Below are 15268 nucleotides of genomic sequence, written 5' to 3'. Positions count from 1 at the left end.
GTCCTGAAACCAGTTGTTGCCATTACAAAAATATGTAAATGAGGTAAAATTCTTGTTTTCTTTGTTCAGTCCTGTTGGTGTTTGGTACAGCTCTGGCACTGAGTGCTGAACTTCAGGCTTGTCCTGCTGTTTGTGCTGACAGGTGGAAGAAACAAGCTTCCTTCTGGCCCAGCTTCGCTAAAGATAGCTTGATGCTGGATTTCTATTGTCCTGCTGGGCCTTCTGATAACACGTGTATTCCAAGGGCTTGTGCTCATTCTTACGGCTTCTCTCACAGATGCTTGAAAATGAAGCATGACAAATATACTGTACTTTTTGGCTATTTGGGCTACTTCCTAATGATGATTCCCTTCTGTATAACAATATCTGAGTCTTCTATTTTCGTTTGCTGTCCATAAAAGATAATTCAATATGAAGCTAAGCCACTAATTGCTGTACTTTTTCATTATTTTTGTGTTCCATTTTGCAGTTGGTGTTATATAACAGCAGCTTTTTCAACTCTATAATAAAAGGTAGTACCAAGTGTCATTAATGACCCCATTGCACCTACACTGAAATTGTTGCGTTATACATCATGGGCCTATAGAAATTTCATGGCTTTTCCATGTCAAGATGCAGGTTGGAAGTCTTGGGCATGGATTATAGAGCTTTGGTCAAGCCTACGTGAAGGTGCTGGCAGATAGATGGGGTAAGGTTGTTTCCTTTTGTTCATGCAGGAACAACTCTTCCTCCAAAAGCAGTGCGCAATTCATAGGTGGCATCATCTGTAGGTAGACTTTATGCTTCACAGTGTTGGCATGTGAGCAAATGGTGATGGGTTTGTTTTCAGGACAGACAAACTGGTAGGATTAAGGGGGGTTAATTTTTTTTCACGTAATGAAGGCAAAAGCAGACTCTGTTCTACTGACTCTTGGTTAATTTGTATGCCCTCTTTTGTGTCCAGTTCTTTCTGGAAAGGAAGCGTGGCAGTTTGCAGTGATGGAAGGACACTCTGCCCACTTGCATTTTGGTACATTTTTCAACACGTGTAATCGAGCAGCCAAACCCAACGTGCCAGCGCGTCATTTGTTGTGCTAGCTGACTTCATTTTTCTTGGACGGTCTTCTGTGATCATAATATTAGGCATGGCTGTCTTGAATTTATTGTTCTTGTCAACTACTCTGAGAATGGAATCACTTGGCTAAGTCCTAACACAACTAACGAAGTAGGAGCTATAACAAAATCCCTCCAGATCCACGGCCTCATTTAAACATATAGAGTTCAGGAAGCTGTAAGACGTGATCGCTTGTATTACTTGAAGAATATTATGGTTTAGTAGTATAGTATATAGGATCTTTGGTAACAAAATTGTAATGATTTTTAGAATTATATTACCATATTAATTTTTGAAGTGATGGATTAAACTGGCTGTCCTCCTGTATGTTTTATTGTAATCACTGGTGCACATCTTGTTAGTTTCTTCTCTCTCAACTTGCATCCTCTTCATTCTAAAGTAAAAACAGTTCTGTAAGAGAATTATCTACTGAGAATCTGGGGGATGGACATTTTCTCCCAGTTGGAAATATTAAAAAATGCTGAAAGAGAATAGCTTTGGTGTTTATCCCTGCTGCAGCAGTGCTAGTAATGCCACGCTACCGCATAGATAAAAGACTGTGTGGGATCACCTGATGCACAGCCGCAGGGAGAGAAGAGCCTGCACAGTAGCCAGCTCTAGAGATTTGCTTTGTTTCTGTAGGTCTTGCTGAAACTTCTTGCTGGAGCTACTTGCCCTGAAGAAAGTTTGGACAGAAAATGCCAGCATCAAATTCATACAAAATGAGCTCTTCTCCAGCCCTAGATTGAAAAATAACGTTAGAGAAAAGCTGAATACTACTAGTGTTTCCAATATAGAAGGACAAAAGACTTTCTGTAGAAGCAGTTCAAGATTTTTCCCTGTATTATTTGCCGATGATTTCAATTTCTGGAAGTGTAAATTATTTCTTTTAAGAGCATAGGTTCTTACCTAGTTTCCTAGGCTGGGAGCACACAAAAATCTTTCTGATGTTAATTCCATGTTTTTATTTCCCTTAATTACGTATAATTTGTTGGTTTTCCTGGAAGTCTACTCATTTCCTGTTTAAGTGTACTGCTTGCTGTTCTTGATGTACAGTTATTTCCCTGCTTTCACTGGAGTTAGCAATGTGCCTCAAGTTAGTGTTGGAAATGGAATGTGTATTACAGCCATTCTCATGGACTCTTAAAAAACATGAACTCTTAAAAAACATGCTTAAATACAGCTAGCCCTGTGGCACTCCATAAAAGCACCCTGCAATTCAGTGTGTTTCTGATTGTCATTATTCTTTACTAATAGTATTTTCTCTAATTTCAGTGCCTGCTACAGTACTCCTATCTAGAGCCAAGGGAAATTAATTTTCCACTCTACTTAATGACGATAATGTTTATCAAATGGTTTATTAAAGACAAGACATTCTACATAATTATTAAACTATTTTTTTTAGCATTACAAACTTTGAATTTGGTAATCAGAAACAGTTGTTCCAGGAATCTGGCCATTGCTTGAAATATACTTAGTTGGTTTTGGACAAGTACTTTCCAATAGGAAACTCACATTCAGAACAAAAGAAATGCGTGTTTAGGATCGTAGAACATAGACTTTAAATATCGTGTTCTGCCATGTCAAGCACCAGGACTTTGATGCTCTCTATATATTACTGCAGTGAAAATATGTTTTTCTGTCTAATAATTGTGTGTTGTTTTAGACTCCATGACAGAAAGATGTGTATAATAGGACTGAGCATCTTAATGGAATTGCAGAACCGTCCGCCCGCAGTGGATGCTGTGGCTGCTCAGATCGTCCCTTCGATCCTCCTCCTCTTCCTGGGCTTAAAACAAGTTTGCGCCTCGCGAGAACTCACAGAACACGAGGACCATGCTAAAGATGACAAACACGTTGCAGAAGATAATGGTAAAATCTCCCCTTTTCACATTGTGGATTTTGTCTGGATTTAATTTAAAGGGGGTAAGAAATTGCAGTTCATTTCTAAGACTCATTAGTCCGCTGAAAATAGCTAGGCTTATTGGGTGCTTGAAAGATCACCTTAGGAATTGATTTTTACTCCCAAAATGTAATCAAAGTGTTTCAATGTATAATAGGTAATACTTTGTGAAAGGGTAATTTTTGTTAGGAAGTAACAATAAAACTTGCAAGTCCACCCTTGTGAATGTACTCCGTCTTCTCCATAAGCAGCAGGTGTTTTCCATGACTCCACTGCCTTTATTCTTGATTCCTGGAAAGAAGCTGTTCCTAGTACCCAGCTATTTTAAAGACCTATTCTAGTGAAATTTAAAGGAAATCCTTGCAAGTCATCTTTGTCCAAATAGAAAATGGCATGCAGTGATTTTCAAAGTGGAATTCGAGGCAGATAAGGATCCTGGAGTAGAAAGACTTCTTATTGCTGTGGCTGGCAGAAGAGAGAAAAATCTGAAGAATACGTTGCAGTGGGAACTGTAGGGAGTGAATTTTGTACAGTGTTGTAGGCAGATACGTGTGGTTGTTACTTGACTGGGAAGACGAAATAGATGGTTTGAGGCCTGAAAATTAGAATGGGTCTAAGCAGAGTATGTAATCCATTAAAATTTCACACAGTTGTTCTGTAATGTATTTAGAGAATTTTCTTCAATGCATAGGAGTATGCTATGGAATCAGCACAGTAACTTTAAAATATCTGTCCTGTGAGGCAGTCCTGCTTGTTACAGATACAGTCACTCCATTCTTTTTATCCTGCTAACACAGAAAGAGCTGAAGGTTTGGAACTGGAGGGGATTTGAAAAAAAAAAATCTCAGTTAAGAGTCAAAAATATTTTTCCTTAAGTGAGAAATAGCAACGTTCAGAATTGCCTGTTGGAATTGCATTTAATTCAGGTTATAATCATTGTTTCATAAACAGAGTGGAAGGTAAAACTAAGCAAAAGATGATATTTTAACTTCCTTCAAATAAAGGAACACTCTGAAGAACAGCAGGCAGATGTTAGGCATACACCTGTTTTTCTCTTTGTTTTGTGTCAATTTGAGAAGCCTGTGCCAGTCTTTGTTCATAATTTAAAAAGCATAGTGATGGGACACTTTGTGCAAGACAAATTTGCTCAAAATTTTTGGATCCTATAATTATGCAATGATAGCGTATATGAAAGAAGAAAAAAGCTTCACATTCCCCAGGTGTTCCTAGAAACAAAAACTTAACTGATCTTGAGGGTAGAAAACATTTTATTAGCTTCATTTTCCCATTTCTTCAGAGTTCTTGAGGGAAGGATGTTAACAGAGGATCATATTTTCAACCAGAAATTAGATTGATTCATTATTCTTAATTTGAAAGCCACTTTTTCCAAATACTTTTAAATGTTTGTTTTACAAAACACAATAATGCTTTTGCAGAAGAGATACCAAGTGATGAGGAGGAGACAAATGAAGTGAGCCAGGCAATGCAAGAGAACCATGGTGGAGGTGGTGGTGGTGGCAATGGAGGTGGAGAAGAAGAGGAGGATGATGATGACGATGATGACTGGGATGAAGATGCATTGGAAGAGACTGCTCTTGAAGGATTCAGCACACCTCTTGACCTTGAAAACGGTGTTGATGAATACCAGTTCTTTACACAAGCACTTTTAGGTATGCGTGGACAGAACGCTATGAAGTAGTTTGGAGATGGTTATGGTCATCATTAGGAAAAGCCTTTTTCTTTGTTATGAGTAATAATTTATTTAAACTGGAAATATTTTCTAATGTTAGTCCTAAGATTTTTGGCTTACAAGTACCACAAAAAACAGATGGCACCAAATACAGCCAGAGACTAGTAGTCTTCATGTTTTCTTTCAGAGCTTTTCAACCACAGCCCAATTAAGTGAGAGTTGGTCACTAGAGGGACTCCTATATATAAAAATGTTTGTCACTTTCTAGATGTTAAAATCATAGTGGAAAAAATGTTTTCTCCCTTTCCTGTTTGACTAATCCTGTTGCTTTTAGTTTTGATCTGAATATTCTGTTAAAAGATTCACTTCATTGTTGTCCATGAATAATTGGCCACGCTGTTAACTTCCTGTTTCAGAAAGCGGAGGATGTAAGGAAGTTCTCCCAAAGGATTGTTTACAGGGGGGATTCTGCACCAAGAAACTGACAGGAATTCTGAATCTGTTTTGCAGTGTTTGTTTGTTTGTTTTATCCAAATCAGGGATTTAATTTTGTTTATCTAAAATTAACTTGGAATGTAAGCTGATAATCACTTTCCATGCATTCCTGTTCTGATAGCGGTGCAGAGCCGAGATGCTGCCTGGTACCATTCACTGACAGCTCCGCTGAGTGAGGATCAGAAGAAACAGCTGCAGGAAATTTATACATTAGCAGAACACCGGCGAAATGCTGCAGGTAAGTCACTTCTCCAGGGCCACTTTATTTATTCAGGGATGTTGGAACCACATCTAATCTGTAACAACAGGGAATAAATCTCTGTGCTAATTAACATAAGTCTTCCAAGAGGCCTGAGAAGCGTGAGCAGGGTATTGTGCTGTATTATTGCTTGCCTAGAAGTGTGTTATTCAGATTACTGTTATTATAATTAATTGCCCTCTCATTGACATATGCTTCTGTTTGAGCAAGCTATGAACTGGTTTTGCACAACCTGACATTTGAAATGAAGAGCAAATTAAGGCAATATCTAGCTGTCAGCCAGTCATCTGATGGAAATTACTATAGATCATTATGTGTCTAACAGCATTATGTGTTGGACTGCTAACATTGCCTTCACAGATGGTGTGAGGTTTTGGGCATTTAGGACACTGGCATCATGGAAAATAAATTCAGATTTAATCAAGAGGCGAGCGGAATAGTGTAGCATACAATTGTTCTGTAGAGGATTAATTTCTCCATTCTGTTGTAGAGGTGTGTTGTGCTTATTCGTTTAAAGAAAATACTGGTGTGATTTATTACTGTTGCTGCACATAGGGAACGAGAGTTTTTTCTACAACTTTGCTTTCTTAGCTGAATGGTGTTATGGTATTATCTCTGGCAAAAGTGTTTTCTGCAAGCTATTTTTCATATCTTTTCCCTTCTTTGAATTCTAGAGACTAAGACAATAGAACAACAAAGTGGCTACACATTTGACAACAAAGGACTGATCACAGCATTTAACTTTGCTGGAAGTACTCCTGGTGGAAACTGAAGGATCAGCTACAAAGGTCAATGGGAAGGGTTTCATCATTACTTTTTCTTAAAACCATCATGACTTCTGAGTGATAGGGGAGGGTAATTCAATGCTGCTGAAGGTTTTCTGAAATGTAGCAGTGTGCTTCCCCCACCAGAATGCTTTTTCTAACCAGCTACTGTAATGTACAAATTCTTGTGGTGTTTTTATAATTTGATGGACTGAAAAGGAAACGTTTGTCCTCAAGGAACCTGAATGACTGGGAGGGGCCAGGCTGCATCTAATTGAGTTGCACTTCTCAGGTTTTTGCTGTGCAGAATTGATAGATTCATATGGATAACAGTGCCTTCTGTTGTACATGGATTGCCTGAACAAATGGATTTTGGAGTGCATTATAATTTTTTTAAGTGTAAGGACATTTCTTGATACACTGTAAGCCTTGGTTCCATGTTTTCCTGTCATCTGCTTTTTACTACATGGTTTAATTGTTTGTTGGCTGCATACATATTGCTGGATCCAGAATATTATCTCATCTTCCCTATTTGGTGCAGACCAAATGTGTACAGGGAAGTGTCTGCTGGAGTTGCAAAGCATACACTGGTTCTGTCAGAGTGTCTTAACAAAATTGCAGATTTTCCCTTGATGTAGTAGTCTTAAATTATTTCTCTTAGCCATGAAATCAACTCACTTGAGTTACGATGGCACATGTGGCAGGTGAATATATCCTAGATCTGTATTGACGTTACCTCCTGCCTGCACAAGTGGCATGGCCTTCAGATGTAGATGTTCTACATGACAGCTTTTTATTTCCACTATTTTTGATGAATATTGGATTTTACTTGGGTTCCTATAACCCACTTTTCTGTTTTTATTCATTCATTACCATTCCAGTGGTAGTACTGAATAAAGTGGTACAAAATATTCACAATATTTTATTTATCTTGATAGAAGAAAAACAGCTCTGAACTTTTTTCTTCTTACTGTTACACTTTGGTGACTGAATTTCTGGTCTGCATTCCATTTGGCTGTTCTTGTTCCATACTGAAATTTTGTTATCCGACAGATTTTTTTTTCCTGAATTTCAAAGACTTGTTTCTCATAAATTGGAACATATATATATAACAGTTTTTTGTGCATATGCTCGTTTAGTGAGAGACTTACCATTATGAGAAACTGATAGCAATACTAATTTGAATAGGTGCCCCTTCTCTAGATCTCTTGGGATCTCAGTGATGTAGCCAAAATAAGTTGGGGTGCTTTAGAATGTGAAGTTTGAATTGGACATAAAACATTTAGTCCAGATTTTGTCTCTGTGTTAATTTCTTTAAGACGTAAAAATATTTACCAAGCAGTTTTAAGCACATACGGCTTATATATTTCTTCAGAGCAGTGCCACAGCTGGAAAATCAAAGCCCTTCCTATGCCCTATCAGATTTTCAAGGATTGTAGATAACTACAAATTACTGGCCCCTTCAGTGTCCTAAAACACTTCTTTTTTTTAAAGTGTTAGAGTAATTATAATTCAGTCTGATAAATCCGAAGCTCTCTGTGCCTTGGCATCTGGAAGAGGCCATAGTGTTGCTGCCTATTCCTTGCCCCATACCCTGGACCTTTCTCAGTCTTGCAGTCATGGGGCAGAAGGTTCCCCACCATTTTTCTTGTTCCTTCACCTTTGTGTGGGACTCACTCCAGCACTGCTGCTGCTTTTTTTTTTCTTTTTTTTTCCCCACAGCAGATGCAGAGTCAAATTGATTCATGCAGATTTTTCACTGCTCTGATTCACATAGTAGCAATGGTGAAAATTTCCCAATTTTAACTCTGGTTGTCCATACAGGAAACTGGGAGAATTCCACGGATTGTATTTTCAAGAATGAAAAATACCACATTGGACATTTTCTCACAGACTGAGTAGCAGAGGGCAGAGAGGCCATGAAAATCATAGGTCACTTTTGCTCATTTAGGCCTGGGGATGTGTTCACTGAAATGGCAGGAAGGTATTACATCCAGTTAGTTGGTGAGTTTCTGGGAAGCTGTAGAAGTTTTGAAGTAATTACAAATTTAATAATTTTTTTTTGAAGTTTAAGGATGTGAATGACTTCTCTGATAATTGAGGTTAAGTATTAGTCAGGTAAACTGTTTAAGATTTCTATTATTTTATTAAGAAAAAAAAAAGATTGAGTGGGATTTCTCTCAAAACTCATTTTCCTCCTGTACACTGGCATGCAGAGTAGAAGGGGGATTTATTTTACTTCTGCTAATAGGGTTGCTTGCACAATCACAAGTTAATATTTAAGAGGTAATGTGTTCAAGGAAAAATCTGCTTTTGCATAGCATCATTTCTGTGTCGCTCAGCTGAACTGTGGCTGCTCCCTAGTTCTGCTGCTTCTATACTTTTCAAGTCAACTGCCAAGAAAATTTCATCCAGATGTTTCTTACAAGGGGTTTAATCAGCAGCATGTAGTCGGGAATCTTTGTTGTCTGCTTTGCAGTGGGAGTCAGCGATATCTGAGGGGATGGCATGTAAAAAGGTTAAATGCCCTTCCCTTCCCAGGAGATTCATGAGCAAATGTTTCTACTGGCAAAAGCAAATGTTAATTATTTCATTTCTTTTTTTTTTGAAAAGGGATTCCATCCAAAAAGATTTATTGGGCTCTAGCCTCTACTTTAACATATGGTTCTCTTTTAACATGATAAATATCCGTTTGTACATGATCATAAATAGGTAATGGATTTTAGGGATTTCTTTCTGAGTTGTGTCCAGCTTTGTACTGCATTAAAAGGAGAGTAACACAAACATGGATTACTGTCTGACTTTGAGGCTGAGGTAATCATGGGATATCACATACCAGCACTGGCTGTCCAAGCACGATGTATTTGCCACTGGAAGTACAGAGAATCGTGAATGTATTGTAAAATAAAACAAAGACTGGTAACCGGTGACCTGTGGTACCCCATGCCCATGTTCCTAAAGTGTGAAGGTGACTCATGGGAACCATGAGGGCTTTACGTATGAAATTAGCATGGTGTTGGTTAAAATCGTATCAAATGTTAGCTTAAATGATAAGTTTATTTTCTAGATTAAATTAACCCATGCTGGGTATTGAATCGCATATACTGTTTGGTCACTCATAAGAGGAAAATAAGGATGAGCACATGTTTTGGCTGCTTCTTTTTACTCTCTTTCTTTCAAAATTGAAGTATTTGTTTTGCTTTTGTAACAAAGCAAAATATTTCAACAAAATGGCCAGCTTTTAGAATAGAACAGAATATTAAGCTAAGAAAAAAATCTTAAAAAACAAGCAGAAAAATAAAACCCTTTACGCACACAGTTTCAAGTAGATGTGCTTTGGGATTGAATTCAAAATATGTAAAGAATGTTACACAAAATGATATTGTGAGATTCATCCTTTTAAGGGGAAAGGGTGCCTGCAGGGTGTCAAGGAGATGTGAAATGAAATGCTTTAGGATATGCCATTTGGCTATGAAGTCCAGGCAGTATGTGACTTTGGATTCATACACTGAGGAAAGAAGGTAGGACAGTAGGTGACCTTTTTTTTTTCTGTAAAGCAAGAGTCTATCTTGAGACTTGTAAGCCAAAGGAATCGTAGACAACATGAATGATTAACTGCCCTTTGCTTCTAGAATATTTCTTAGTCTTTTTTCTTCCCTCCTTTCCTTACCTTTGCCAGTGACTGTTACTAGGTATTTCAGGGGTATTCAGAATATCTGAAAAAATAAAGCTTAAACAGAATTTGTTAAATCCCATTGTTCATGAAGCAGTGGAGCCTATCCATAGCATTTTCTTCTATAGAAGAAAGTCTCATTTAACATGTGCAGGTGATGCAGAACTACAAAACCCCTTCGCTTGTGTCTGCAGTTTGAGAAGAACCTTTCTGTGATTTATTATTTCAAATGGGTAGATCCAAAAATGGCACTTGAAATCCCTGCACCTTGTACTTAAATTTGCTCAAAGGGTAAGCAAAAATACACTGTATAACTGGGGTGCTCAGTCCTAGTTCTTAAACGTGCCATAGTCAATCTTTTGATATGTGAGCTCCTCAAGGATCTCCATCTCTGAATGAGGGTGTTACTCAAGTCTGCATCTTTGCATCTTTGCAGCTGGACAGAGAATCACATTTCCCTCACCGCAGCAAAGCATACAGCAGGTATGGCTACCAGTGTCTTGACAGTGTGAGTGAAAATAGCACTCTTCTTCTCTCAGTTGTTGTATCTTAACCCAAACGGATGGGATACAGTAAAGATGGATATTCTGAGTTTGCTAGAGGAAGCCAGACACTGTGCCAGGTAGCAGAAAGTCTTAGCATAAAACCATATCATAAAGGGGATGTATGAACAGGCCAAGCTGCTTTATTTTGACATCTCTTCCACTGCTGGTACTTCTGTAAACAAATAAACAAAAAAAGCCCCATCCCATAAAACAAAAAGTAAAACAACAGTGTAAAATGAATGAGAACTAAAGCAGTGTTTGTGCACTAGACAGATAGAAACTTCTCTGCTCTGCAGATCTAATCACATTACTCAATTCGAATGCGCTGAGATACTTTAAAATATGCAACATCTGTCCAGACGTCAGTAACCTGAATCTGACAACTGTTAATATGACATAAAGATTTTGTGGGATTTTCTTTAGCAGAGAAAAGATGCATCCCTTTGAAAAGTCTGGGAACATCTTGTCTTGGCTGATGTGCAATCACCAGTGGGAGACACTCAGTGGGATTACAACTTTTCTTAAAAATTGTCAACATACCTCCTACCAAATCGCTATGTCAAGGGAGCTAACCGACCAACTATTCCCTGACTAATGAATTTTGGGGAACAGCAGTTCAAAGAGAATCTGCAGGCATATGCAATTGTGATGATGTAGGAATCAGGAAAGCATCCATTTAAATGGAGTTGATGCGTTTGATATGATCCTGCACTGTTCCTGATTTTATCTGGATCTTCTAGAGGAGCGTTCAACAGCTTTGTTCTATGCCTTTCTCTAGAGATAAGAATGTGCTTGGCTTCTTGGGCAGCCCCAGGTTTGGTGCAGTGCTGTGAACTCAGGATCTGAAAGCAATCTTGATTACAAATGGGTAGTTGTTCATATCAGAAAAAAAATGAGGTGAAAGTGGTAAGTTAATGCTAGGATTCTCTTCACAGGCTGTACAGAGGCTCACAGCTTTAACTGCTTGGCTGTGTGCATGGTGGGGTGGGAGGTGTACTTTCAGATGGACTGATTTCTCCAATGTGAACAGAACTTTATCAGCTCTGGGGTTCACCTGAGGTGAATGGAGAGAGTTGGTCAGAAGTTGCCTACTGGCCCATCCTGGATTATGGTATATAAAATGAAGTGCAAAATCTGGCAAATGATTTACCACTTGAAGCTGCTGAGCAACAAAAACGAGTGTTTTCTTGAAATGAGATTTCAATATGTTCTGTTACGTTTCAGTTTTTTTGCCCTCACTCAAAATGCAGAATTGCTGCTTGATGTGGAGGCCTATCAGTATTTCACGGGACTGTTTACTATTCAAGGTGATTCTCCAAGAAGTTTTCCTCATTTTTTTCAACATGTTTGTGTAAGTAAAGCTGCACGTATCCCTCTCTCACTATTTTCTGCAAACAGAGATCTTGGCAATGGACCTCAGAGGAAGAAGAACAGTTCTTTGAAAGGACAAGACTGTACATAAGCAGGTTATTTTTAGAAAATGGAAGAACTATGGCCTCTGGAGAAAATGTGAAACAATAAATATTTATACAAAAGTGCATGAGGTAAAGAAATTAATATTAAACAATATAAGTGAGATTCTGTTCTTTGATCATGGCTGTAATGCTTTTTGTCATAGCCAAACTTTGTGTGAAAACAGCTTTGAATTGCATGTGCTGCTGGTAATATGCTTAACATAAATCACCTGAAATATTTTTTTGGATCAAAAGGAGACCAAAGAGGCCATGCAGATTTCTTTTGATAATTAAATGCAAAGATATGAGCCCATGACTGCAATGACTAGAGGGAGACCACTCTGTGTAACGTTTTCAGGTTGGATTGCAGGATCATCACCTTTGTAAGAAACCTAAAATACTGCGCTGTGGGTTGGCTTTGAGGGCAAGAATTGACAAATGCAAAACACGCATTGATGACGAGAAGAATCTCTTTCTAACTTGAAGAATTCTGTACAGTGTTCTCGTAAGCTGTGCTGAATTTGCTTTAAAAATAGTAATAAATCTTATTGCTTAGGTCAAATGTTACATCTGTTGTGCATTTATATGGGAGGAATAATATTTCTTAAAAAAATGTAACATGCCACCTACCAAGGAGCCCAATCTCAGTTTATAGCCTCTCTTCATACAGCCATAAAACTTATTTACAAGAACACCCCAGAATTAATTTTAAACAAATGTGCTTGTTATCCAGAGTTAATGTGCATTTGTGTAGCAGTTTGTGTTTGTTAATCTCAGACTTGCAAAGTCCACTCTTCATGTGAATGGTTTGCGTGCAAACGAACGTAACTGATGTTTGGTGTAGATGAGATCATTATGGATCGTCCCAATACAATTTCCAAAACTGTCAGAACAGTGAAGATAGTGATCTTGTGTTTCTGCACCAGAGTTTGGACCAGTCTTCTGTGTGTGGAATTCACAAAGCAGACAGTTTGTACCAAAACTTCACAGAACAAGAGATTAATCCTGCGTGAAACTGTGAGCCTGATATTTTTATCAGCGGAATACTTCCATCACGGTGAGTTCCTACAGTAGCCTGTTTGTTAGATTGCGCTGTTTGGTAATGCTTGCCCTTCTCTGTACAGGGCACTTTTGCAATTCCTCCACAGTATCTCTGAGAGCAGTGGTTGGTGGCACATAATCGTCATGGAGAGGCTGGGTTAGTGTAGTTTGCCCAAAGTCATAGCAGCATGTTGCAGCTGGCAAGAGAGAGAAACATTCTGGTTCTGTAAAAGTGCCTGGGAGTTTTACCATTGGCTCTTATGGAGCAGGATTTCACCCAAGGCATTTGCTAGGTCCTAGTGTTTGTACCATGGTTAATACCTTCCGGAGAAGCTCTGCCAGAACATACTTCATTTATGAAATTGCTTAGTACCAGTGAGCTCGAGTGAACTGCAGTTTTAACCTGTCTAGCAGTGGCATTGTTTCATCATATCTTGTGTGGGTTGCTTGGTGTCATGAGCTCTCCTGCAGAAAAAACGGTTCTCAGCTGGGTGATGAGTGACATGCTGATTGCCAGTTCCTCTTGAGGCTTTGAGGGGAACCTAATCACGTGGGAGTAGAACTTCAGGTGACCTGTGGTATCATCTATACCACTTCTCAGGCTGTTGGGAAGCTTGTGGCCTCTCTGCAGGTATTAACAAACACGCGGCATTAGCTGTGAAGGTGTAGGCTGTGATTGCTACTTCTAGCAGACTCTGAAAGAGTGTATTTTTCACTGAAGTAAATACATGGCTCTCCTGCCTCCTCCTGCCCTCTGACCGCGTCGATCTTTTAGACGAAGATGAATTCTTAAGCTGAATACTAATTCCAAATCCTTTAAAATGGAAATTTCTTTTAGTTAGTCCCCAGTAAGGATGAAAGTTGATCAATGTTTGCTTTCTCTTGGTATCAGGTATGTTAAATGCATAATTAAAACAATTTAATTACCTTTTTGATTAAATTGATGGGACTTTAACCATTCCCATGCAGTTTCTGACTGAATTTTTTCCTTTTCTGGAAGAGTTCAAGCTACGTGGATTTGTGTGCACATCAGAAAAAGCCTCTATAATAGTCATACAAATGAAATTCAGAATAAAAAAGTGCAGTCTGGGAAGGTCATATCAGTATATGAATAATGGTTGTTTTCTTTATTATTGAAGTTCCTGGCCTTTTATCTCTCAGCACCTTGTAGAACAGAGCATGCAGCAGCAACAACTATAAGGGTTCCTGCAGCTTCCAAGTCTCCCTGCTCAGTTAATTATAAATAATCCATACAGCCCTTTTTAGTACAACATGCCTCGCACCTGACTCTGCCTCGAGAGGTTGTGCAGAGTGCAGGAGTGGGGCTAAATGGCTGTGTAAACGTAGGCATCTGACCACAGCTGTGGGGCTGACATCTGCACCTCAGTAGCAGCTGTGGTTGTGTTCTGGAAGGGCTTTGTGGGTGTGGAGAAGGCAAACCCTGTCTTATGTTTTCCTCCTGCCATAAGTGTCTTTCTGGAGGGCGCAAGGGGTTGAACGAAACCACGCCATAATGTGTCTGACTGTGCACTGATTAGAAGCAGCTATCGTTTCTATGTGCAGACCACTCAAATCTGAGATTAAACAGCTACGTGGAGTCTGGTTCCTCAGTACAGCATGGACCGTGATTGCTGAATTTTGCCAAACAAGAATCAATTCAGTTAGGGTAAGCAGCATGATTAGGTTAATCTGTATGATTGTTTTGAAGAAAGACTGATGGGATCTGCCTTCATCATTGTGAGGGGAAAAAAACAAACAGGCTAGCCAAGAGAGAGTCCATACCCAAGAAGCCCCCCAGACACTGATTTCACTGGAAAAACAAGCATGGAAATTGCCCCAAGGAAGAGTTGCTACTTGTGACATTCAATTACAGAATATTTATCCATTGCTTCATTGATCAAAAGGATTGCTGATTTCATACAGGTAGGTGTCCAGGAAGACGAAGGTAAGGAGATTGTCACTGCTCCTCTGTAAGTACGGCTGGTTTCAGAACCCGGGGGTGTTTGAGCCACCTGGCTGGAGGAACCAAAGGATGTTTCTGGTTGCCAAAGGCTGTTCTCTCCAGAAGAAAGAGTTCTGCAGTCTCAGGCTGCCTCAGTTTTTGTGGTTTCTTCCTCCTGACTGTTGCAAGGGCATATCTGATTGTTTAATGGGATTTTCTATTACTGAATGATTGATATTCTTCAAATAAAACATGCATACTGAAAAACCACTGCCACTGCACAACTGAAGCAGCGTCTGCTTGTGGTTGCAAATCATGCCTTGCTCCTCCTTACAGAAGGATGGGGGAGAGTGCTTGTATTTATCTCCTGTCTGCTCTGGCTAGACTTTGTTACCCCCTCGCTTTTCTA

General features: G+C 39.0%; 1 protein-coding gene across 2 annotated transcripts in view; it reads left to right on the top strand.

The window, feature by feature from the left end:
• Positions 1 to 12443, top strand: part of IPO8 (importin 8) — a 51405-nt gene extending 38962 nt beyond the window's left edge. Inside the window, exons 22-26 of one of the 2 annotated variants that reach the window (XR_011090076.1) lie at positions 2760 to 2965; positions 4433 to 4666; positions 5303 to 5419; positions 6115 to 11135; positions 11178 to 12443. Coding sequence is in view for 1 of the 2 variants with exons in the window: in XM_068661839.1 (XP_068517940.1) it covers positions 2760 to 2965; positions 4433 to 4666; positions 5303 to 5419; positions 6115 to 6212 (655 nt within the window). In the remaining variant the exon portion in view is untranslated. Of the gene's footprint in view, positions 1 to 2759; positions 2966 to 4432; positions 4667 to 5302; positions 5420 to 6114 lie in introns of both variants that reach the window. The other variant, XM_068661839.1, reaches the window with a different exon arrangement.
• Positions 12444 to 15268: the final 2825 nt, after the last annotated feature.

The sequence above is a fragment of the Anas acuta genome, chromosome 1 (genome assembly GCF_963932015.1).
Source record: "Anas acuta chromosome 1, bAnaAcu1.1, whole genome shotgun sequence".
Lineage (NCBI taxonomy): Eukaryota > Metazoa > Chordata > Aves > Anseriformes > Anatidae > Anas > Anas acuta.
This window is presented reverse-complemented; position numbering and strand designations above follow the sequence as displayed.